The sequence below is a fragment of the Alosa pseudoharengus genome, unplaced genomic scaffold (genome assembly GCF_046254945.1).
Source record: "Alosa pseudoharengus isolate Yale_2024_CS ecotype anadromous, Long Island Sound unplaced genomic scaffold, YU_APseudo_1.1 YU_APseudo_1.1_scf_20, whole genome shotgun sequence".
NCBI classification, from domain to species: Eukaryota; Metazoa; Chordata; class Actinopteri; order Clupeiformes; family Clupeidae; genus Alosa; species Alosa pseudoharengus.
In genome coordinates this window covers 33,141,957-33,168,249 of record NW_027468664.1, presented here as the reverse complement: position 1 = coordinate 33,168,249, position 26,293 = coordinate 33,141,957, and the positions used below count along the sequence as shown (strand labels likewise).

The following is a 26,293-nucleotide window of genomic DNA, read 5'->3' as shown; positions in this document are numbered from 1 at the left end:
GAGAGTCTGTGTTGAGGTAGGCTTACTTCTATCGCCTACTCTGGTAGAGTTGCACATACTACAATGCAAGATATATTTAGCCTATTTATTTATGGAAAACCTAAGGCGGGAGGTGTGTGTTGCTTTTAATTATCGAATGGTCTATCGAGCGTGTTTTTTATTGATATCGATTACATGTCTGTTGCGATACATATCGCTACCGTTATTATAATAGTCAGCCTTTTGTGCCGTAGTCTATTGACATTGACTGATACACTGCCCTCTGGTGGACAGAACATATAGAACTTAAGTTTGATACCAATATCGATCTTACTGAAGACATTTAAAGCAACACCAAAGAACTTTTCCTCTGTCGCACGCACACTATTTGTTTATCCAGCAACGGCTTTGCAAATAACAATGTCCATAAACAAGGTAGAATATGTTGCATGATTTTATGAAAGAACGATGTATTGCGACATCATGCAAGTCAAATTTGTAGTTTCTTATGTCTCATTCCATCAAACTACAAACCCGCTACCCGATCTGGCAAACTTACATAGTGCGGTAATAGCCGATAGAGGGCCGCGAAGCGAATGCAGAAAGTGCCGTTCACCCTGTTACGAGTTGATGAACCACGGAAACAATTTTGGAAACATTATTTTAAGGTACAAAAAACTCTTTGGTGTTGCTTTAATGGTCAAAATATTATTAATACATATTCTAATATATTCAATATTAATAAACAAACAAACTTCGAATATGTTTTTTGGGCAAAAGTCAAAGCCCTAATACACACAACACACAGGGACATGCAGGTAAGACTGGTTATAACATCTCTGTTACTACACATAAGAGGTTCAGGGCTATGTAGGTCAGACTGATTATATCACGTTTATTACTACTCAATAGGGGTGTGACTTTCGAAACTGATGTCTCGAATCTGTGTCTGCTTCGAAGCACAAGTGTTTCGAAACGTGGTTCAAAACAGCCATGTCATGTGACCAGTGTTGGGCAAGTTACTTCAAAATCGAAATGTATTATGCATTACTTATTACTGTCATTTCAAAGTAATTTGTTACATTATAATATTACTGTCTCTGAATTGTAAGGCATTACACTACTATTGCATTACTTTTAAGTTACTTTCACCAAAATATCTGGAAATATGGATTTGCCATTCGAAATGCAGTTTATTACGCTCAATCATAGTCAGAATTTTGTTAAAAACAAAAGGTCAAAGTCTGGTAAATTGTGATATAAATACTGTAACTCTAACTGTAGCTCATTAAAATCAATAGAGAGCCTACTATATTGAAAATCAAAGCTTAAAGAAACTGTATGTAAGATTGTGGCCAAAACTGGTACTGCAATCACTTTCAAACTACTGTAGAGCGATGTATCCCCTTCCCCTCCCCTCTGACTGGCAGAGCTGGCAACACGGATGCCGAAACACTACTGACTTTGTGATTAGTAGATAGGTGGAGGGTGGCGCATCAGGCCAAAACACAACATGACAACATCAATATCAGTTGAGGGCTGCAACTCCACTTTTTAAATGACAATATCTTGGCCAGACTACTGTTGTCAGTGATATAAGTATTTGAAATAACATGATTTCTTAATGTCTAGTGACATATCAGGGCCATTTATGATTAATTTAAATACATTTCTTACATACGGTTCCTTTAATAAAGACATGTCAAGATGGTGGCCTACTGACCATTTTGGTGCCCTAAGTGAGTAGTTTTGAGTGAGTGACATTTAAATGATAACTCAAAAACCTAAAGTAAAATAAAAGGCCTATTATTTACAGACCATTACTGTGTGTTTTTAAACATTCATGCTGTTTTCTTATAAATGGTGCACTGTCACTTTAAGAGTATTGATCGATCTTTACGTTCTCATAATGCCTTTTTGCCAGCTCTTGTTTACAAGCCTTGTTTGTTGAGTTACATTGATAGCACAATATTAACAATAATATGCACAATGTTAAGTTGTTTTAAGCAGCCTTCATTGCTTTGGAAAGTATGCAATAACATGTTGCTTCACATTTCGTTTTGCAAATAAAAGTGAATTATGAGCCTGGTATCCACCTAGCTATATCTGAATGGATTATTTTTTTGTCAACTCGGCATATCATGTGCTTCATGTAAATGCTTGGAAAACTAATTATTGAAGACCCACCAATTCCATTCTAGCACTACGTGGTGGAGATTGAGAGAACCCAAAAAGTATCAAACTTGCATGTACCATGGTGTTAGTGCATTTTGACATTGTAAACGCTATTGATGAAGAGTGAAACGCAGTTTGCAGTAAAGCTATACATTGGTACATGTGGGTGCCCCCTCTGTCCTTTGGTGCCCTACGCAAAGTGCGTGATGCGCGTGGTGGGAGCGGTGGCACTGCCAGGCTACACAATCTTTTTTCTGCATTTCTATCCCTTTATTCTCTTTAAGTTCAATTGTGAATTCAAGTTCACAGCTCAAAGCTGACATGCACTAAAAGTTTGTGTTTAATCAAGAATCAAAAAGATTAGCGTGGCACCACTTTAGATGTTTCATTAAATGACTCGCGAGGCATAGTGAGATCTTTCGGTTTCGCACAAAGTGCACTAACTATTATGTTCTTCATATCCTTGTCTCTGAGCATAGGCTTATGTCCATCCCGCAAATAGAGTCCACTGCAGCCATCTTCAACCAGTATCAGGAGATAACGTTCTACTATTTTGCGCGGATTTTTTCTCCTCTGTTGTTCTCGCAGTGGTGTTTGCGAATATGTATCAAAACAAAACACTGCTTAATTTTTGGTTAAAATGCATTGTAACGCGCGTTACTGAAGTTTGTACCGAGTAAAATATTACCCAAATTTTTTTTGTAATGCCTTACATTACCGCGTTACCGCAAACAGCAATATATTACAGTAATTACATTACTTTTGTAACGCATTACCCCCAACACTGCATGTGACCACTGCTTCGAAACATCGTTCAAAATCCCCATGTCATGTGACCAAAGCTAAGTGAACCTATGGTGCATTTCACCCATTTCACCGGTGTCGGCGGCAGGTGTGCCCGTGCGTTCAATTAACTATGTAGACTTTTCTTAAGCAATAACCATGATGGTGTTACTTCATCATTAACCGCACAGTTTCAACGAAACTCTCAGAATTTTTAAAAAGCAAACACATCGCGACATCGAGAGTTTTCATAAGAAGAAAGTGATTTAGAGAACTCTAGCGGTAGCAATAAGATTCTCTTTATTGTCACTTCATGTGGTCTCCCATCCAGTAATTGACCAAGGGCATCAATGCTTAGCTTTTGACCAAGACTATGAACACAGTTAACACAGCGAGCCACAAACTTTAAAGACTACATATCCGATACGAAGCATTTGACAGATTTGTTTCACCCTAAACAGCTCTGAAGTGTCGGAATTGTTTCGAAGCTTCGGAACAATTCGGCACAATTGCTTCGAAAGTTTCAGTGTTTCATAAAGCCTCGCTTTGCCCATCCCTTCTACTCACAAGAGCGACGCAGGTGAGAATAGTTATGACACGTTTATTACTACTCACAAGAGCCACGTAGGTGAGAATGGTTATGACACGTTTATTACTACTCACAAGAGCCACGTAGGTGAGAATGGTTATGACACGTTTATTACTACTCACAAGAGCCACGTAGGTGAGAATGGTTATAACACGTTTATTACTACTCACAAGAGCCACGCAGGTGAGAATGGTTATAACACCTCTAGGCTACATCACGTCTGTTACATCATAGGGTTGCAACTAACGATTATTTTCATAGTCAATTAATCTGTCGATTATTTTCTCCATAAATCGATAATACCGTCATAGCAGTAAAGCAGAAATTATAAACATTTATAACACCCCTATAACATATGCAGCAGAGCTGTGCAGGGGAGCGCACCTGTAATATCCCAAGGCATATGAGTTAGCTAGATACTGGGTCATTCCACGTCAGTTCAACCAGGGCCCACGCAGTTAGGTCTCAAAAAATTCTGAAAAAATTACCAGGTGTATCTATGTTACCCAGGAGACACACTGTAAAATTACTCTTATGTAAGATCAATGCTTTCCAAGATACAGCCAGTTTTACAGGGGGAGGGGGGTGTCGATTTTGTTCGGCCTCTTTTTTTTTGTCAAAGTTCACAAGCCCACAGCGCAAGAACTAAACCATGTAGGAGGCTCAAATTTTGCATGCTGGTACATAAATAGGAATAGTATGTAGCAAAATCGTCACGTTTGGTCTGGATAATCCTGCATGGTCATAGCTGTCCCTCAAAGTTGATACAAATTTTATTGGAGTTTTTGGCTGGGCTCTGTTTAAGCCTTCAGAAGACATATTTGTACTCAACATAGGCTCTTGATTTATTTTCCTTACTGAGATAAGTAGAAACACTCTCACAAAAAGCAATGAACAGAAAATAAATCCCTTCAGGGTCTGAACAGCAGACCTCACAAGTCGGAAAAATCTTTTTGGTTATCATTTTCAGAGCACCCAAACACCTTGTGGGAATATACAAAGATTTTTTAAATATGTTTTTCTTTATTCTCCATGATCCCTTCTTTTTGAAAACACTTCACTTGTCTTATGCAAATCTTTCTTTTTTATTTTCCACCCTGAACATGAGCAAAATGCCCCATTGACATCAATATTTTTTATATAGTCACCACACTGCCACTTGTGGTTGTATAGAGTAACCTGTGGTAGCTCTATACAAAACATATTGATGTCAATGGTGCATTTTGCCCATGTTCAGAGAAAGATTTGCATAAGACAAGTCAAATTTATGTTTTTAAAAAGAAAAGATCATGGAGAATAAAGATTAAAAATAAAGAATAAAGATTAAAAAATCTTTGTATATTCCCACAAGGTGGGTGCTCTGAAAATGAGAACCAAAATTATTTTTTAGACTTGTAAGGTCTGCTGTTCAGACCCTGAAGGAATTTATTTTCTGTTCATTGTTTTTTGTGAGAGTGTTTCTACTTATCTCAGTAAGGAAAATAAATCAAGAGCCTATGTTGAGTACAAATATGTCTTCTGAAGGCTTAAACAGAGCCCAGCCAAAAACTCCAATAAAATTTGTATCAACTTTGAGGGACAGCTATGACCATGCAGGATTATCCTGACCAAATGTGACTATTTTGCTACATACTATTCCTTTATGTACCAGCATGCAAAATTTGAGCCTCCTACAATGGTTTAGTTCTTGCGCTGTGGGCTTGTGAACTTTGACAAAAAAAAGAGCCCGAACAGAATCGACACCCCCCTCCCCCTGTGAAACTGGCTGTATCTTGGAAAGTATTGATCTTACATAAGAGTAATTTTACAGTGTGTCTCCTGGGTAACATAGGTACACCTGGTAATTTTTTCAGAATTTTTTGAGACCTAAGTGCGTGGGCCCTGGTTGAATTGACGTGAATGACCCTAATTGATTGTTGTATGAACATGTCGGAGTGGTTTAGAATAGGTGGAAGCAGTAAGATTAGGTGTGCTGTGGAATTTTAAAGAACCCGGTGTGTTTTTGTACAGGCTTATGGAATAGGCTAGAGGAGTATTTGCTTTAAATACATCAAAGACACAGGTTGTTCAATAAAAATATTTTTAAGTAACTATGGAAGAGAGAAAAAAAGTTTTGTACGTGTGTTGAAACTGTAGAAATTATTTGTAACTGTAAAAATGATCTGTACAAGTAATTGTCAATATCACAAATATGCCCTTCACTTACAAATCTATTCTACGGGTACGGATCGGTTTTACAGCTACAAATCATATTACAGTTAAAAATATTTTACCATTACAAATATATTTTACAATTACAAATCAATATTCTACGTACAAAAAGTTGTCCTACAGTTACAAATATTTTCTGCAGGTGCACAGAATTTTGCACCACCTTAGGGATAAGAAGCGTGTCATATGTATTGTGTGTGTGTGTATCAGGATTTGTAACTGTAAAAATGATTTGTGATTTAACAAAAAATAACAAACAATTTTAAGTATTACTCATATGTCCTTCACTTACAAATATATTCCACAGGTACTAAACCTTCCACAGTTGTTGTCTTTCAATTACGAAACTCTTCTGCCATTACAAATCTCTGCCGCTTTTCTGCAAGTATACGAATACTTTTGAGACTGTTCTGGCACTTCCTGTTGAATAGCCAATGGCGATGCTCAGGTTTGGCTAGCCAATCAGGAATCTAAGTTCACTAACCAATGGGAGTATGGCAGCCCATAGAACCGTCTGGTGAAAAGTTGTGAAATTTGGCACACTAATTAGGCAGAGTCCCATGATTAATTTCACCAAGATTCAAGTCGGCTCCTCGAACGCTCTAGTGCCACCAACAGGCCAAAGTTGCACATGCGTTCACGGACGTAACTTCTGACCCATTGGCCTGATTTTGAAAAATTAAGCACTGTTGGAATCCTTGGACCAAGCCGAGTTCAACCAAAGTCCTTTTAGGCAAGTCCCTCCACTCGGCGGCCATATACCAACGATTTATGGGCACTCATCGGGCACAGTCTTTGGGTCGAACTGGAGGCTCAAGAAATTTGGTACATTTTGACCACAGTGTGGCGCTATAATCACAGGAAGTAGGCTCATATCTCAGCAATGCTTACACATATTGAAACCGAACTTGGTATATGGACTTGAGACCCCATCCTGAAGATGCACAATACATTTGGAGTCTTTTGACCACTAGGGGGTCGCTATAATCACAGGAAGTAGATTCATATCTCAGCAATGCTTTCACATATAAAAACCAAACTTGGTATATGGACTTAGGACCCCAACCTGAGGACACACAATACATTTGGTGACCTTCGTCCACTAGGAGGGCGCTAGAGATACAGGAAATTAGCTCATATCTCAGCAACGCCTTTCCATATCGAAACCAAACTTGGTTTATGGACTTGGGACCCGATCCTAAGGACGCACAATACATTTGGTGTACTTTGACCACTAGGGGCGCTATAATTAGGAAGACTTTTTCGTATCGACACCAAACTTGGTATGTTGATTCATGAACACATCCTAAGGACCAGGCTCGGACTGGTAATCTGTACAACCGGGCAAATGCCCGGTGGGCCGGTCCACATGTGGGCCGGTGACTTCCGGGATTTTTTTTTATTTGCGGGCCGTCATGTAGACCTAGGCTTAGCCTATAAATGCAGTTGCATCCATTTGGATTGGGGGTGACATGTCAATCATTTTGGCCTCTTCATGACAGGTTCAGTGTGTGTTACGATCGCGCCCCCCTGCCACACCCCTCAAGTGGATTTGTTTGTGGGGAAATATAGCCTACTAGTCCATGCATGGTAGCCTAGGCTATATAAGTGCCCTCTGCTGGCTGGTGTTCACATCATCGCAGTTTAACCGTGAACAGCAATCAGAGGTGTCTAATTTTATTCCATAGATATATTGTTTTTATAGACGTAAGTTGCACGCGCTACGAAGAGCTTCCATTTACTGCACCATGTAGGCTACTGTAGTGCGGTTTGTCTGTCAACATAAAAAAAACTCCGGGTACCTACAATTTTCGCACAACTTGGTGGAAAAGTGTAGCACAGGTTAAAGAAAACCTATTCATGTTTGGACTCAAAAGGAACTTCAAAGTATTTCCCATATAGTAGCTCACAACGACAGTGAAAGTGGAACTTGGAAAGTGGAAGTCTCTCCACCGAGTGTTACATTAGATGCACAATCAATCGCGAGTCGATGCACGTAAAAAGTATCAACTGGTAGGTTAGTAACGAAGGTAGCCTAATTTTGCAAAATGTGATGACGGCACACAAACTTGGGCAAAAACATTTAGTATACACTTGTGGTGATAGCCTACAGTTAATGTGAATCGCTGACTATAACCAATGTAGAAGATTTGCACCAAATAGGCCTAAAGGCTGTGGTTGTGTTTCTACAATATATTGGCACAAATCGTAATTTCTGTCAACTATGACGATCTCCATGCATGTTCAGTAGCCTATATTTTTTATTTAGTCAAGCAGTGACATGTGGTTTAATCAGTGTTGGGCAAGTTACTTCAAAATAGTAATATATTATGTACTACTTATTACTGTCATTTCAAAGTAATTCATTACATTATAATATTACTGTTTCTGAATTGTAAGGCATTACACTACTATTGTATTACTTTTAAGTTACTTTTACCAAAATATCTAGAAATATGGATTTGGAATTCTAAATGCAGTTTATTATGCTTAATGCAGCTCATTGCACTTCTAATGGAGGGTGATGTGGTACAACATAATGACTGAGCTAGGCTTAAGGCTACAGTAGAATGCAATAGGTGCAGTGATGGCTCATGATGCAATACAAGGAACAATCATAGCCAGAATTTTGTTTAAAGAAGACAAAAGGTCAAAGTCTGGTCAATTTTGATAGAAATGCTGTAATTCTACTCATTAAAATCAACAGAGAGCCCACTACCTGTATATTGTAACCCAAAACATGTCAAGATAGGCTACACAGTGCAGCTACTGGCCATTTTGGTGCCCTAACTGGTTAAATACAGTATTAACCTAAGAATGTCATCATATGGCCAACTATAAAGATGTAATCTGCCTGTTCCCAGGGATGGGTAGTATTTCTGAAACATGTAATATGTGTTTCAAATGCAAAATAGTATTTTGTCATTTGTATTTTATTGGGTTGAAGGAAATGGCTCTGTATTTTGTATCAAAATACTTTATTGGTGTGTATTTTTGTATTTTAAAAATACTGCAAAATACTAAATGTGAAAAACACAAAAAAAGTAGATACTACACACAGGTGTAATGAATAATTGGTAATTAGGCAACAATGGTTTATGTTTATCGCAATCAGCTAATGTGAGAACAGCTGTGTTCAACAACACTTACAGCTTTTCAGTGACGGCTATTGCTGAAGCATCAGCTCTGGTCTGAAGCACTGGTGTGAAGTGGTACGCAAGAAGATGAGCAAGTTGACCTGTGCAAGTTCACATAAGGACACTGACAAAGGCAACCATGTCCCAATGTCTCCATGCCAATCTTTAACAGAAAAATGTCAGATATCTCAACCACAATGACATCAATAGATGGTAAGGTGTTGATTGTGTTTGAATTCCCTTCCTTGTAGCATCCTTTTCTGCATTCCACAGTGGGGAGAAGTTCACCTTGTTTAATTAAATAACAATTCTATTTCCTTATTAGCTGCATAGGTTGGAGATATTAAGGCACGTCAAGTCTCTCACATACTGGAACTTACATAGCCATATGATTTTCTTATTCAGTTCTGCACTGGACTTGAATTACGAATTTTGGCACAGATACACAATTATGATTTTGGCCTATTGATTATAATGTGGTTAATTGAAAGCTCTGTCAGTCATTTGGATAAGCATCAGCTAGATGACTAAATGTAAATGTAAATTCTTGAATTATTCTTAATTTTGATCACACTACATGAACTTGCATATGGTATACGACAGGGGCCAAATTGTATTGTTTTTTACTATATAGTTTTAATAGGCTAAATGTTTGGGATAAAAAAAAAAGCTTTTTTTGCAGTGCTTCCATACTTCCTTGAAAAAAGTATTTTGAGTATTTTCTAAATACAAAAATACAGTATTTTATTTTGATACATACGTAATATGGTTAGGCCTACTGTATTTTGTAGTTTATGTTGATACATTAAAAATTACGGTATTAGGTATTTTATTTAGAAATACATTCTGATGTATTTTTGCCCATCCCTGCCTGTTTCCAGCATTAACACAACACTTTGCGATGATTAGCTTGTCACCTGTGACGATATACAGGTAGTGGGCTCTCTGTTGATTTTAATGAGTAGGCCTAAGCCTAAAGTTACAGCATTTCTATCACAATTGACCAGACTTTGACCTTTTGTCTGGCTATGATTGTTCCTTGTATTGTATCATGAGCCATCACTGCACCTATTGCATTCTACTGTTGTTAGCCTTAAGCCTAATTAGAAGTGCAATGAGCTGCATTGAGCATAATAAACTGCATTTAGAATTCCAAATCCATATTTCCAGATATTTTGGTAAAAGTAACTTAAAAGTAATACAATAGTAGTGTAATGCCTTACAATTCAGAGACAGTAATATTATAATGTAATGAATTACTTTGAAATAACAGTAATAAGTAATACATAATATATTACGATTTTGAAGTAACTTGCCCAACACTGATTAAACCACATGTCACTGCTTGACTAAATGAAAAATATAGGCTACTGAACATGCATGGAGATCGTCATAGTTGACAGAAATTACGATACTGATTATATAATAACCTATAGGTCCAAATCGAAATGTTTGGGTTCAGTTTATGAAGTGTTGCTACAGCATGATACTGTGTGTTTGTTATTTATCGGGGGGAATCAGGGGGGGATTTTGGTATCTGGGCTTGTGTGTGTGTGTGGGGGGGGGGCTTGTGTGTGTGTGTGTGTGTGTGTGGGGGGGGGGGGGGCCTCACCTGAGCCTCACAGAGGAGACGTTCTCATGAGCCTCACCTGAGACTAGTGCCCTCACAGAGGAGACGTTCTCATGAGCCTTATTCGGATTGGATTGGTCATAAGTGGCAAAAAAGAAGCTTATATTACTGTAGCTGTGTGTGTGTGTATTCATTTCAAAAATAACATTAGGTGTGTATGGTACCTCTCTTGGCCAGCGTGTTTAGTGTGTGTGTGTCTGTTGTCTTTCTTATCTCCACGGTAACTGGTCCCATTTCCCCCCTCAGGCCGTGGCGAACCCAGACATCGCTGCCCGGAGGAAGATCAAGAAACACACCAAGATGGAGGCTAAGAAGAGGAAGATGGACTTCTCCAGAAAGCCCTCCAAGGCCAAGAAGCTCAAGCTGAGGGGGAAGTCTGCAAGGGACCTGGCCATTTTACAGTGACCTCCACCGCGCCACCTGCTGCCTGGAGCACCACATCACATCACAGACTCTTAACGGCAGCGATGATGGATCGGCTTTACGTGGCGGTCGCTCCCCGAGTCCAGATTAGTTGTGTGGCCAGCAATCCCTACACACACTGGAACAGCACCACTGAGCTGAGATCTTCAGTGAGGAGGCCATCGCCAGCTTTTGTATTGTTGTCGTAAGGCCTCAGGGGATCAGCTAGCAACAATGTGCTGTGTAGGCGGCGACATCGGGCAGATTTTCCTGTTTGAGGTTGTGTGTTTGTGTAAAGGTGAGACGAACTGAACCTAGGGTTAATCTTTGGTTAACATTGTCATAATCTGTATGTAAAATGCTAGTAGCTGTTTGATAGTCGCCAACCTGTCTTGGTCCCTTTCCCAAAAATTACTTCCGGTGTGAGAAGACTACAACGCCTTTTGACACATGTCAAATGTTTGCTCGCCAACACTCAATAGCAAATAGACTGATATGGTTTCCATGGCGAAGAGAAAAATGAATGCTTGTTTCATTTTTTAAAAACAGATTGAGAATCCTATTAAGATGCCTTGAATAAGTGGATGATCTTTGCTGCGCTGTCATGATTAGGATGTGTGTGTGTGTGAACGTGAGGATTGTTGTAGGGTGTGTGCCATTGAATGCACAGCCAGTTTTATTTTTTAACTAATACACACAATACTTTGCAGGTTATCGTTTCTGTATGTGTGTTTATCCATAACTCACTGAAGGTCGCGTAATAATCTTATCGTGAGATAGAGGGAGATGAAGCCGAACAAGCCAAGTCAACACCATTGCTTTATTATGGAGAGGACACAACCCCAATCATACTGATGCAACAACGGAGCATTCTCTCATATAAATATGCCATTACAAATCCATCGCATACAAATGACAATTACTCTTAAATATGCAAGTTCTAAAATACCAAAAGTTAGCTACCAAAGCAGCCACATCCATTTCTATAGGAGTCCAAAAAAACAAAACAGAAACAGGCAAAAACAAAGATTGTATAACAAACAGAAAAAAAAAAATAAACCAATTTCATCAGTTTAGTTACAAAAGATGTAGTGGAATCAGAACGGAGAGGGGTTTGGGACTGTTTATTGATCAGATGAAAAAGAATCGGCACAAGAGAAGAAACGAAGCCGAGAGAGAGAGGCAAATCAGCGCGAGAGAGAGAGTAATACATCTACATCAGCAGGGTCAGAGTCACCGCAAGTCCATCCATCGCTAGCCCCCGAGTCTCACTCTCGGGCGGCCGGGCGAGCGGCGGGCACAGCATGGCGGCTGGACGAGGGGGATAGGAGAGGACAGCCTGCCTCGGTTCGCTTCGCGCCGCACGGCCTCCCGATCTGTCCTACAGTGTTATGATCAAACGTTTAACTCGTCAGAGGCTGGTCCCAGTGCCGTGGATTTAGGGGGGTGGGTTGGGTCAGACTGCCAGATTTACTGGATGCTTGGATCCTGATGCCCCAAACAAACAAACAAACACACACACACTCCAAGGCCACTCCTGTGTGGTGTGTGTAAATGGGGGGGGGGGGGGGGGATGGGGGGGAGGCTGCCATTTTTAATCGTAGTTTGGCTCCTGATGCCACACACACACACAAAGGCCACTCCTGTGTGTGAGGGTGAGGGGGGGGGGGGGGGGCAGCCAAGATTAGAGGGAGTGGCCTTCAAACAATGAGGCAAGAGCACAGTCAGTCACTGGTCTAGAGGACAGCCAATCAGGAGTCTTTCTGCTGGAGAGCAAAGGTCAGGAGTATTTACAGGTGGGGACGGGTGGGTCTGTGTGCCTACTGCCGACTCTTCAGAGCCTCAACCAGCCTGCGGAGAAACGACAAAGAAAGAGCAGACTGAGTCAACACAGCACCCCAGCACACATAAAACAGTGTCAACAGACATCAATTACACACACACGTCATATCCATTTCCTAGTTACGACAATCATTAACATTATAAAAGATAAAAATACAACACAACCTTCCTCAACTAATGAGCTCTTACTAGTGATAGAACTCATTGGGCCAGGACTTATACACTATAAAAATACAAATTCTTTTTAATTCCAACATAAAAGGACGTTTATATCAGTGACTAAATCTTATTTTAACTCTAGCCAGCAGCCAGTGCAGTGGGTACCCAGTCTCTGCAGAGAGACTGAAGCTAAGCAGGTGGGGGCTTGGTTAGTACTCGGATGGGAGACCTCCTCGGAACACTTAAGTGGCTGCTGGAAGTGGTGTTGGGTGACCAGTAGGGGACAGTCTTTACTCTGGTCATAACAACCCCAATGCCCCAGTGCAGTGATGGGCACACTGCACTGTCTAATTTGCCCCCCATGGGGGGGGGGGGGGGGGGTGACCCGGAGTGTTGTCAGAGATGCCATCCCTCAGACGAGACATTAAAACGGGTAATGAACGATGACGTTTGGAACCCCTTGGAGCTGTAGATGTTTACGAGGAGCCTCACCATTCCATGGCTTCGTCCAGGCCAGTGCCTTTGGTGGCGGACGTCTTGAAGATCTGCCACTTCCTGTCCTTGAGGCAGGGGAGGCCGAGCGAGTTGGCCACCTCGGTGGGCGTCATGGCCTGCTCCATGTCCTGCTTGTTGGCGAAGACAACCAGGATGGCCTTCTTCAGCTCCTCCTCCTAAACCACAGACACACACAGCAATCAGAGTCAGTTTATTCCAACAACCCTGTCCTAGGCTCCTATCCAACATTAACTGATTTGGTGGTGGTATTCTAAGGGATTGGGGTTGGGGCTTCCAAATGGCACACCAGAAGGTTGTAAGTTCGATCCCTAGGGCAGCCAACATTGTGACCCGAGGGGACTGTCCCGGTCACTGGTTCTCTAGAAATTCTTAATAAGACCACCTGCTCAATGACCATGGGTGAAAGTGTCATGGGTGTTCCGTTTCTGGCACCTGCTGGAATTAGCCAATTAGATGCCACGTTACAGACGGAGACAACGTAAGGTACAGCGGTATGTCGTTGATGAAGATTGGACATTCCCTCAGAGGAAAAGAAGTTGTTCGGGAACGCGCTTCACCTCGTTGTAGGCGCAAATTTATTTCATTGGTTGGGATAACATCTTGGGAATGGTGGTAGAAGTTTGCTCTGTCTGTCTCTGCTGCTGCTGCAACATCTCAAAGCAGATTATTATTAGTAGCACAATGGTGCCCCTCTACGCCCAACCAGTTATTTTCCTCTCAATGGCCGACAGTAATGTAGGGCTTTCATTACCATAGGGGATTCTCTTCCTGCCTCTAGACTTATTCTAATTATAAAGAGCTCTGTGCACTAGCTTACTTGAAGTTGGCAAACCAGTTTCCTGTTCGTTGACATCGCTTAACAAGCACCTGAAGAGGAATGCTGTACCAACTGTACCAAAACGTGTGCTCACCGAAAATCCTTCTCTCCTTATATTGTGCAGCCACTGCACGTAGGCTGGCGTTCATAGGAATGAGGTGGAAGCTAAAATTGCTTTTATAACTAATTGAAGCCGAGCAGAAGCACAGCAGTGCTCCTTAGAGCCGCCCACGGACATTAAGCGCACATTGTATTTCTTACGTTGTGGTACAACTAAAGCACTCATCTTCAGGTGCTTGTTGACAGCCAACAAACAGGAAACTGGTTTGCTGACTTCAAGTAAGCTAGTAGACAGAGCCTATAGGCTACGTGCAGGAAAGGCTCTCTGTGCTCCTTTGATTCCGGTGGAGCCAGGTGTGTTTGAACCTGCCGCTATTGTTAATGTAATTAGTGTCTACACAGACCCGGTTGTGTGTTGCACTAGGGAATCAGCACGTTATGATCAACAAGGATTCATGCGGGTTTTAAAATTGCAAACAAGATATTGGGGTGGTTCAAATATCTCAAATATAACACATTTCTGATTATAATTTACAAATACAACTCTCTGTGCTAAATATTAGAAAAGACCTCCTATAGTAAATAAGTTTACTTTGTATGCTAATGAAGCTATTTACAATGAATTACTGGTAATATGCATCGGATCACTCTGCACAGTAATCTAGAAACTGTGAATCGCCACTACGAAAATTGAAGCTGCAAAGTTCAGTACAAAACATGTGTCCCTGCCAAAACCTTTGGCCATGAATGTAGGTTTCATAGCAGAAGGGTCAGTAGGTTTTATGAGTCTGTCCAGTCTGAAGACCCTCATGGGTCGAAACGTTGCGATAATAAAACGTTGCCTGGGAGCTTCTACAACAGTGTCCAGGTCTCTATCCTTCTTTTAACTGCAGACACTTTAGACCTGGCACCTGTTACGATCTACCTTGGATGTGCGTTCCTTTTTCCTTTGAAACTGCTTGTGCGTTCCTTTCCCTTTGGAACTGCGTACGAGTCTGTCTTACCTCCAGCATGGCCACCAGCTCCGACTTGGAGATGCCCATGCGGTCTCGGTCGCTGCTGTCCACCACATAGATGACCGCGTCCGTGTTCGAGTAGTAGCACCGCCAGTACGGCCTGAGGAGCAAGCGAAGCAACCAGACGGACCAATCAGAGCAGAGCAACCACACAGACCAGTGCAATTAGTTCTGCACCCCGCCAGTCTCAAATGACATAATGATTATAACTCCAGAGGACTCCAATGGAACCCACTCATCACAGCCTATAATAAGCCTTAGACAATACACTGTCTACTTAACAATGGGTCAGTTAAACTGAATGTGCATCTCTCACTACAGGACGTTTCCATGGAACTTGTAACATGGTTACACACACACACGTAAGTATATTACATGTAAATTATTTTTTAATACCTACTTATCCTATACTAACACTTAAAAATACACCACAAGATGGTCAGAGCTTTCAATGAATAGCTTTGCATTATATAAATGGTACCTGATGAGCAGGATTTGTATTTGTTTAGTATAATCCGACATCCTCACCTGATACTGGTCTGGCCACCAAGATCCCAAACCTGGAACTTCAGATTCTTGTATGTCACGGTCTCCACATTGAAACCAATGGCTGTGTAGGTAGGGATACGCAATTAGCGACCAAGTACAACTTTAAAACAGTAACATAACTTGTAAATGAGATTGACACAAAGACTTCAAAGTTCAACTCGAATGGTACTGACTTGGGATGGTTGTGACGACCTCCCCAACTTGTAAGCGGTAGAGAATGGTCGTTTTGCCGGCCCCATCCAGTCCGAGAATCAGGATCCGCATCTCCCGGGTGCCGAAAAGGCCGGAGAAAAGACTTGAGAAAAAGCCACCTGCCGCAGAAAAGAGCTCGTTATATTACTCATTCATTAGTCCGGTTTTCGTGCTTTGATGTTGCTGCTATTCACTTTGACGCAAAACCAATCTGACAAATCTGTGACATGTAACGTTATTACACTTTCGCCTAGAAATGCACACACTAGCTGTAAACATGCATCAGTGCCCACACAGAGAATGACAACTAACGTTAACTGACAGACAACATTGAGTCCTCCAAACAAAGGAAGGGAATAAGGAACGATCAACATCCTTGTTGTATTTAGAAAAAATTGAGCTCAAATGGACCGAAATGGTTGAGCTAGCGCTGATGTTAGCATAACTCTTTCTAGCTAGCGATGGAAAAGATCTGTCCATTATCTTGAAGTCAGTTCTCTAACAATGATGCTTTTGGTGTATCAGTATGCCCACATGTTTATACAATATTTGCCAGTCTGAATCTATCAATCACCATTTAGTACCTAAACATTCAGGCATGTAAGTTAAATAGCCAGCTAGCTGTTAGCTACAAAGCTATGGGGTTGGTTTTACTGACTGACAAACTATCCAAACTCTCTGGAGGAACCAGCAAGTTAAACCATGTTAACGTTGCTAGTTTGACTCGCAATTTGTATAAAACTGTTTTGCTTACCCATTTTGATGAGGTCCTCGCTACTTCTACGTTAAATGTTGTTAAACTGGGCGAGTACGACAGCAGCAATACTGGCGGACCACACGCTTCCGTGCTGGGAGTCCGAAATGACGTGTCGCTCTGCCAAATGGCAACATTAACGTGGCTTTTCCAATCAGCAGATTCGACAACACCAACCCCCAAACCAGTTTTGAGCAGCCGAGGCGAAACCTTTGCGATATAGATTGAATACATTAATAGGATAATAACAATTTACATCCAATTATTTGTTGCATTGTATCATACAATATTTTTGTAAAACATTCGTTCTATTGGTAGCCTACCTGAAGAGATTTCAACCTAATATCAGACATACATAGGTATACGATTTTAATCACAAAATGAAATAAAGATTAGATTGGAAAAAATTGAGAAGGGCTATGATTGGATTAGTCTGTATGGCATCCATGACATCCAGACTCAAAACTGCAGCAGGGTCTGCAAATATTGTGATGGCACTTTATATTTTTTCTAAATGTGTAAATATGATACTTTCCTGCTGGACCATTATTTACCTTTTTGCCAACCAGATCATTCAATTCCAAATCATGTCCAAAACTTTATATGTCAGTTTTGCATTAGTGCAAATAAACGTGTATTCGATATTGAGAAACTAACCAAACCTACCATCAAAATAAATCTTTGTCTAACCAACTGCTAGTCTGGAGTATGGGCATTGGGGCACCTAAAAGGTGTATTAGGAATGTATTTAACAGACCAAAACAGAAACAACTACATAAATACATTTATTTTTGCATTTAAATATTTACTGTACATATGTCTTAAGCAAGGGTTTTCAAAACTGCAACTCTATGGACCCCAAACACACTGCTTTCAATCAAAGTAGTCCTCGATGTCTATGTTTGGGTCGAGCAGATCTTCTCCGTAGGCGGACAGGTCCATCTGGTTCAGGATGAGGTTCTCGAAGGTCTCCTCCAGGTTTGTCTCCCCGATGAGCACAGCGCCCATCATCCTGCCGTTGCTAAGCACCACCTTGATGTACTCGTGTCCTTTAGTGCAGCGCAGCAGCAGCTCGTGGTTCTGACCCAAGCCCTGAGCGTTGAACTTACCCAGCAGAACCACCTGGGGGCGCCAAACACACACACACTAATCAGGAAACAAAAGCACTAAGGCCCAGCCTAGAAATCTAGACGCACCCTAGCGGCAGCCAATTACATTTGCTTCCAGGGCTAGTCTAGCAACTCTCCGTTGGCTTTAGCTGAAAAATTAAACTTCTATCAGGCCAATCAAATCATGCATTGAGTCGTTAGGCGGGCTTAACATGGAGCTCATTCTAATGGAGCTCATTCTAATCAGGGCATCCACAGGCCTACTGCACAGTATGTAACTGATAACCCAGTAAAGCAACAGTGGGCCTAATACCTGCATTATTTGTTCAGTCATTAATAAATGTCTGAATTATTTATTTGTAATTTTTAATATTCACTATGGTGACATACCCCCCTAATTAATGTTTAGAAAGTGTACCGGAGTACCCCACCGCACACACCAATTTCCCCTCCCCTGGGTTTAGCGTTTCCATTTATAGCGATTATATAGAGGCTTCAGCCTTCTAACGACTTCCCTGTCTCAGTTGCACATTAAAAGGCTAGCAATGTCTCATCATAGTCGGCCAGCAGCCTATATTGATGCTGATGGAGGCCGCTGCTCTTCCTCTTACCTTGTAGTTGAAGAACTTGGTGATGTGGGAGAAGAGTTCGAAGCAGAAGTCCAGCTCGATGGGCTCGTCCAGAACCTCCGCAGCTATGCACCGGCCCACATACCAGCCCATCTGCCGAGCCTGGGTCCACAGACGCATCTGACCAGAACACGCACGCACGCACATACGCACACACACATAATAAAAAACAATACCCAATAAAAACAATGCAATATTTTCAAAACATCATTTGAAAACCTGGGCCCATATTCACAAAGAATCTTAAGTCTAAATGTAGCTCCTAACTGCAGTTACGTCTCGACCAACTATGGTCATACAGATCCATACTTAACAGTGCAAAGATACTGTCATTCTGTAGCATATTCCATCACAATTCCATTTGTAGCCGGTCATCTTTATTTATGTAATTATCTCTCTCTAGTCCTTCACAGTGATCATACACCCTGTCATCTTTATTTATTTATCTCTCTCTCTGGTCCTTCACAGTGATCATGCACCCGGTCATCTTTATTTATTTATCTCCCTCTAGTCCTTAAGTGATCATGCACCCTGTCATCTTTATTTATTTATCTCCCTCTAGTCCTTAAGTGATCATGCACCCGGTCATCTTTATTTATTTATTTATTTCTAGTCCTTCACAGTGCTCATGCACCCTGTCATCTTTATTTATCCTTCACAGTGTCCTTCACAGTGCTCATGCACCCTGTCATCTTTATTTATTTATTTATCTCTAGTCCTTCACACAGCCCGTCATCTTTATTTATTTATTTATCTCTAGTCCTTCACAGTGCTCATGCACCCTGTCATCTTTATTTATTCTTCACAGTGCTCATGCAGGGCAGACCCCTCACTCCTCAGACCATCGCTGACGTCACTACTAGCTTGTGCATGAGAAATGACGTCAACCATAACTTAACCTAACTAATCTTAGTAGTTGTCATTTTTCCTTACTAAGAGTTGATCTCAGCATCGTTGTGAATAGAGATAACTCTTTACTAAAAACTTTTAGAGTAATTTAGGAGTACACTTAGTGGTAAGATCAAAGCTTCGTGAATGCTTTTTGACACATATCTGTATGTGGCATCGTCCATCAGTCAGGTTTGTCCCTCACCTGTTGCCATAGATGGCTGGGCTCCCATCCTGCACTGCACACGTCACCCGCAGCAAACACGTCCGCCTCAGAGGTGCGCATGTGATCATCCACCAGCAGACCTCCGTCAGCCCCCACCTTGAACTAAACACACAACAAAACAGACCTCCATCACCCTCAACTTCAACTAAACACAAAACAAAACAGACCTCAATCACCCCCACCTCAAAATAAACACACAACAAAACAGACCTCCATCACCCCCACCTCAAAATAAACACACAACAAAACAGACCTCCATCACCTCCAACTCCAACCAAACATACAACATAACAGACCTCCGTCACCCCCACCTCAAAATAACTATTGCAGACCTACGTAATATGGATATCACCTGGCAAGGATGGAAACATTACAGTGCTGCAACACTACAGCAAATGATTAGCATCACTTTGTTTTATAATTCTATTTTTAAAAACATTACAGTCTATAGCAGCGGCCAATAGTAAGTCCAGTGTCATGAAGTTGCAGTTTATCCTTACACTGTTTCCATGGAGAAAGGGTTCCGTGTTGGGAACAACTCCTGTCGCGCTGACGATGAAGTCACAGCCGTAGGTTTGGCCATTGGTGAGCTGCACGTACACAGGCCATGTTCCCACATCAGGCCAGGGGGCTGGGACACAGAATAACACCGGATCATGGGTCTGTGTTTGTGGTTATGAAGTAGCATGCTAGCACACTCCAATGGTTATCAAGTAGCATGCTAGCACATTTTAATGGTTATGAAGTTGCATGCTAGCACATTCATTGTTTTTTTTTTATATATTATTGATTGAATGGACATTATTGTTTATTACTGCTTTTTCCCTCATTTTCATTACTTATTTTATTAGGCTATTGATTGAATCGACATTGTTGTTTATTATTGCTATTCTCCTTATTATAGTTTGACCAACATTCTAATCTGTTCCCTGTTAAATTTTTAATTATTATGTTGTTTTTGTATTTGTGTGTCGCTTTGGACAAAGACGTCTGCAAAATCCCATAACCATAACCATAACCATAACCATAACCATAATGGCTATGAAGTAGCATGCTAGCACATTCCAATGGTTAAGGAGTAGCATGCTAGCACATTCTAATGGTTATGAAGTAGCATGCTTGCACATTCCAATGGTTATGGAGTAGCATACTAGCACATTCTAATGGTTATGAAGTAGCATGCTAGCACATTCCAATGGTTATGAAGTAGCATACTAGCACATTCTAATGGTTATGAAGTAGCATGCTAGCACATTCTAATGGTTATGAAGTAGCATGCTAGCACATTCTAATTGGCATGGGCCTCACAAGGGAGAAACGTGAACCAAGGCACTTACTCACGGAGTAACAGAGTAGCATCAGTAGTATGTGTGTGTGTGTGTTTGTGTGTGTGTGTGTGTGTGTCAGGGTCACCTGCATCAGAGCTCTGGGGGCCATCAGGAGGTGACTGCAGAATCTCCTGCTGGGTGCAGATCCTCCTGATCTCACACTGGTACTCCATAGTCACATTATGGGACCCCTACAGGACAAAACAGGGTATTACACATTAGTAGTGTGTGTGTGTGTGTGTTTGTGTGTGTGTGTGTGTGCGCACGCACTGATGTACAAAAATGTGAATTATTATATTATTATTCTCTCTCTCACAGACACACACTCACACTCTCTCTCACACTCTCTCTCTCACACACTCTCACACACACACTCACACACACTCACACACACACACACACACACACACACACACACACACACACACACACTCACACACACACTCACACACACACTCACACACACACACACTCACACACCTTCTGTGCTCCTCTGAGGCTGATGCCCTCGTGCCAGTCTGGCCCCAGAGCGCTGCCCGTCTCTCCAGACGCCCCACTCACGCCAGCTGATGCCCCACCTGAACACACCGCATCCATATCAGTGGGTGCGTGTGTGTGCGTGCGTGTTTATGTGTGTGTGCGTGTGTGCTTTAAATTTACAGACACTTTTATCTAAGATGACGTACAGCAATAGAATCATTTAAGCTACAGTGCAGATGAAAAATTAGGAATTATCACTGCATAGTGCATACATGCAAAATGCTTCCATATCAGAGTGTGAGTGTGTGTGTGGGGTGTGTCTGTGTATGTGTAGCACGTGTGTGTGTGTGTGCGGGGTATGACTGTGTATGTGTAGCACGTGTGTGTGTGTGTGTGTGTGTTTTTGTAGTACATGTGTGTGTATGTGCTGAACACAGAGCATCCACATCAGTGGTTTAAATGCTTGTGTGTGTGTGTGTGTGTGTGTGTGTGTGTGTGTGTGTGTCTACCTGTCGCTGCTTCAGTAGTGTACCGCGCTCTCTTGCAGGGAGTGGACCTCTCTGGTTTATCTTGGGCCAGTGCTGGGATGAGAAACTGGGCGGCCCCTGCGTCAAAAAAGGTGTTCCCAATGGCCTCGTCCTTCACCGCCCAGATCACCTCGCAGCCCTCCACCTCATAGCTGCTCACAGAGGACACACACACACGCACACACAATATGATGTACTGAGAGGACAAAATTATACTTCACATATGCATGCACACATTAAACATTAAATTACCACAAGAGGGCAGCATTTGATAGCAAGTACAGCATGGAGGACCCTACTACACCAACACAAATACACACCAGCACACACACGCTCAACACTTCCACACACACTTTCACACCACTCACAGACATTGACACGTCAAACACACTTACACCAGCTCGAGAGCTATGCCTCCGTTCCCCACCACCACAATCCGTCTCGCTGTTGACAAGCGTTTCTGGAACTCCTAAAGAGAGCAACAGTATTACAGACACACATTATAAAACAAAGTTGAATACCTTGGGGTCTTCTCATTCTAAGGGAGAGCGTGTACTATTCTGAGAGAGTGTGTGTACTATTCTGAGGGAGAGTGTGCACTATTCTGAGAGTGTGTATACTATTTGATCGGACTGACTGTGTCAGGGTTAGGGATGTAACGGTATGAAAATTTAACCTCACGGTTATAGTGACCAAAATTATCACGGTTTTCGGTATTATCACGGTATTTTTAAAAGTGTGTTCAATATGTTCAGAAAGCACTGATAGGCCTACACAAGCTGAAATAGTTTCAAAAAGTGTCCCGTTCAGTTTTTCATGTTTAATTGGCTATGTGCTTATCGCTTAACTTACCCTACCATGACTTGGAGGTTGCTATTACTGTTATTTGGATCCAATGAGTGAGACCAGGCTTGGAATTTCACCATTCTGGGGGCAAGGCCACTTGGCCTTCAGTTGGGCATATTTGGTGGAGGGCACAAAGGCCACATAGGCTATAAAAAATATCAAAGTTGTATAGCCTATATTCACTGCAGTAGACCTGCATCACTGTATGAAACATTACAAAAACATGAAACATGACATATTATATAGAACTGCAAATCATCTGAACATCTAATATTTACAGATATCTAGGCTATATTTAACATTTATTTTATATTTGGCCTGTTATGAAATCATGTATTGAACAATTTAAGCACAGTTCAGCTTTAAGAAACTCAAATAGCCTAGATGCATGCTTAGCATTTTGTGATCTACTTTCACAAACTCTTAGTCAGCTGTCCTCTGATTTACCGATATATAGGCGATATTTGTAACATTTATTTTGTATTTGGCCCGTTATGAAATCATGTGGAACAATTTAAACACATTGTAAAACTTAAAGCCCAAATTTGGAGACATCCATGCATGTCGAAATGTAGGCCTACTGCCAATTCAAAAGTGGATTACTCTAGAACGGCTAACTGTACAGGGGACTGCTTTACACCTTTATGTTCGGTAAGGTCTGCTGTTTATTCTGATATATGGTTTGTCGTGTGTTAAACGAAAGGTTCGTGAAGTATTGCACCGAGAGGAATGGGTAGGGAGATGGACTAAAACATTCAGTAGAATTTATGATTACATTTAATTATATTATTTACGTTTCTCGCGAACCGTTCACCACAGCAATTCGCGGCTAACATCGTTTAAAAGCTGAGAAAAAGCTCTTTCATGTGATACTTGTGATGTCTGTGTGATGAGTAGGCTACTTCGCGAGTAGTTGAACTGAGAAGAATAGGTGAATTTAGACGCACTTTCTTTCTTGCGCTGTCACTTTCTCCACTGCGTAAAAGAAATTAATTTGCGATGTGAATGCTAAGATTATTTTGACAGGCCATAGGCTAAATAAAATTTGCTATTAGTAGGATGCAAAGCAGAATATTGAAAGAAGGGCACCAAGGGCACCGTGGCCTGTAAACCTCTGATTTTCAAAGGGACATCACGGCCAACGCAAGGGGCAAAAACTTGGCCGCCGTGAAATTCCTACCCTGAGTGAGACCAAAGTAAGTGTTCGAAATAAAACTTTAGGCTACTGTGTTCTTCTGATAACGCGAGTGAATGGATTTAATGTGCACGCGAACATAAAAAGACACAGAGTGCAAATGATACAGTGCAAGTTTTGCGGTGAAAATGTTCCGCCTTTTAAAATCAGGTGTAGCCTAATCCAATTCGCAGTTAAAACCATCAATTAGACAACAGAATCAGTAGGGTACCAATTTTGCTTCATTGTACCAGGCCTACTGTATGTCAAAAGCAGGCTCGGATGAAGCTGGGAAGGATTAAACACACGGTTTCAACACCGTGATAATCAACCGTGATAATTATGATATTTCAAAAGAAAACGGTAATTGTTATCGTCAACATTTTTATCACGGTTTATCATTATACCGGTAATCGTTACATCCCTAGTCAGGGTCCCTGGGATTATTTAAATTAGGGCTGAGCGATTTGGGGAAAATATCAGATTTTTCTGAACAGATATTGCCATTGTGATTTGACTTAAACTCAAGCCAAGCTTCAGTTCAAGACTCACCATATAAAACGTTTAAAAGATGTAATGAAGCATTATCCATTAAGATAAAACTGTGTACTATTCTGAGGGTGAGTGTGTACTATTATATAACGTATATAAAACGTTTACAAAACATGTAATAGGCATTATCCATTAAGATAAAAATGACGTAACTGCTTTATCTAGTAATCTGAGGATGAAAATGAAAATATACAAAATGGGATTAGTTAACAGCATGCAGAGCAGAGAATTAATTAGCAAAACCCTCGAATCTTGTTTTCACTTTCTCGGTATGAGAAATCTATAGCCTACAGACTGATGGGGGGAATTGATTAAAATGGGCTGCAGCAAAACAAAATGTCATGAAAGTGCTCAATATTCTGAATGCAGGCAGGTGTATGCTGTATATGGCTATTGTCCGGGTGATGCATGCGGAATGCCGTTGTGGAACACCTGGGGATTACCTGGGCGTTGTCCGTGTCTCGTATGCCCAGCACGTGAGGGTTATTCTGGGCGAGGAGTTTGGGTTTAGCTCCACTGCACACACACAGCTTCTGGTAGTGGAGGATGCAACCATCTTCCGTGTGTAGTGTCTGAGAGAGAGTGAGAGAGAGAGAGAGAGAGAGAGAGAGAAGAGGGAGAGGGAGAAAGAGAAATGGAGGGAGAGAGAGAGAGCTACTCAGGCATTCCCTTTAACAATTCATCTGCAACAACCACCAACAAATTGTGCCATTGTTGTCACACAGCATTAAACATTACAGTAAAATGGCACGTGTAGCCTACATTGGCACGTGTATCCTACATTGTGCAGACACCTATTGTTGTTGTTGCGCGGAAACATACATGTTCTTTGGCTTGTAAGGATTTCACTGCAGACTGAATGACCTTCAGACTAGGATACTTCTCCTCTAGCACGGTGGATGGCTGTTCTTCAACATCAAAATCCTCCAAGATCTTAGACACCTAAACATGAAGGGGACATGGTCTGTTATTTAAACCAAGCTCACATACAACTGTCGTGGTATATTCTCTGAGACAAACAGTTTTAGCATGTCGTTTATTTTACAAATGTAGGGTAAAGCAGAGAATTTCTAATAAGGGTCCGTAAACGGGCTTGCCAACCTGTTTGAAATTCGTCACCGTCTTGACCAATGGCGCAGCTGTCAGAAGTACCACACTGTCCGACGTAAACTGTGACGCAAGCTGGAATATGAATAACATTAAAGGTTAACTTTTTAGGCTGTCCATAGCTTTATAAATTATTGGATAGCCTACTGCTGGATTAGATGTTGAAAAGGCTAACGTTAGTATGAATAACGCTGCCAAGCATGAGCACTTCACATCACTGCAGACAGAGAGAGCAAGTTAATGCAAGTCTGTGACAGTCTGATTCAAATGCACTCTTTTACCTGTTCCGCGCAAGTAACTCCGGCAATTCCACCACCCACAACCACAAATCGGACGCGTTTTTCAGAGTTTACGCCACATGCCATCACTTCGTCTTCACAAATCGTTTTTTGCTGGGGTGACAGCGCAGCTATCGTAGAAGTTACAGAATTCGGTGAATCGGTGGTTATCCTTTTCTAGCTATAAGCCGCTACTTCACTCTAGTATGACTGCCAAGTGACACCGTAGCCTCATGTCAAGAGGTTTCTTGAAGAAGTGACACAACAAAACCGGACAAAATAGGTGTATAATCGTTTCAAACGTGGTAACAAGACAGCATCACGTTGGACTTCCGTAT

The 26,293-nt window shown here is 41.5% G+C and overlaps 3 protein-coding genes across 3 annotated transcripts in view; 1 reads left to right on the top strand and 2 right to left on the bottom strand.

Annotated features, from left to right (window-relative positions):
* The window catches only part of utp20 (UTP20 small subunit processome component), a 64,443-nt gene extending 52,823 nt beyond the window's left edge, over positions 1-11,620 (top strand). The window contains exon 62 of the mRNA XM_076297136.1: positions 10,751-11,620. Within this exon, the coding sequence (XP_076153251.1) occupies positions 10,751-10,909 (159 nt within the window). The 3' untranslated portion in view covers positions 10,910-11,620. The remainder of the gene's footprint in view (positions 1-10,750) is intronic.
* An 87-nt stretch (positions 11,621-11,707) lies between these two features.
* On the bottom strand, positions 11,708-16,929 carry arl1 (ADP-ribosylation factor-like 1). Its single transcript, XM_076297150.1, has 6 exons — positions 16,812-16,929; positions 16,039-16,176; positions 15,845-15,926; positions 15,305-15,416; positions 13,400-13,578; positions 11,708-12,757 (listed from the first exon to the last, which is right to left on the bottom strand). The coding sequence occupies exons 1-6, from the start codon at positions 16,813-16,815 to the stop codon at positions 12,727-12,729; spliced, it is 546 nt and encodes a 181-aa protein (XP_076153265.1). The 5' UTR covers positions 16,816-16,929; the 3' UTR covers positions 11,708-12,726.
* A 654-nt stretch (positions 16,930-17,583) lies between these two features.
* On the bottom strand, positions 17,584-26,293 carry pyroxd1 (pyridine nucleotide-disulphide oxidoreductase domain 1). The gene is made up of 12 exons (XM_076297146.1): positions 25,959-26,293; positions 25,672-25,752; positions 25,393-25,512; positions 25,014-25,142; positions 22,394-22,467; positions 21,981-22,150; positions 21,472-21,569; positions 21,077-21,182; positions 20,164-20,294; positions 19,643-19,765; positions 18,532-18,669; positions 17,584-17,933 (listed from the first exon to the last, which is right to left on the bottom strand). Exons 1-12 carry the CDS (start codon positions 26,040-26,042, stop codon positions 17,685-17,687), a joined length of 1,503 nt encoding a protein of 500 aa, XP_076153261.1. The 5' UTR covers positions 26,043-26,293; the 3' UTR covers positions 17,584-17,684.

Coding starts and splice junctions, on each gene's coding strand:
- arl1 (XM_076297150.1), bottom strand. Junction 13,579..15,304: donor AGCTGGTGGCCATGCTGGAG/GTAAGACAGACT, acceptor TCTGTGGTTTAG/GAGGAGGAGCTGAAGAAGGC. Junction 12,758..13,399: donor CTGGACGAAGCCATGGAATG/GTGAGGCTCCTC, acceptor GTTTCTCCGCAG/GCTGGTTGAGGCTCTGAAGA.
- pyroxd1 (XM_076297146.1), bottom strand. CDS start 26,042: ATGGCATGTGGCGTAAACTCTGAAAAACGCGTCCGATTTGTGGTTGTG. Junction 21,570..21,980: donor CACTACTGAAGCAGCGACAG/GTAGACACACAC, acceptor CGGTGTGTTCAG/GTGGGGCATCAGCTGGCGTG. Junction 20,295..21,076: donor CCCCCAGAGCTCTGATGCAG/GTGACCCTGACA, acceptor TCTGTGTCCCAG/CCCCCTGGCCTGATGTGGGA.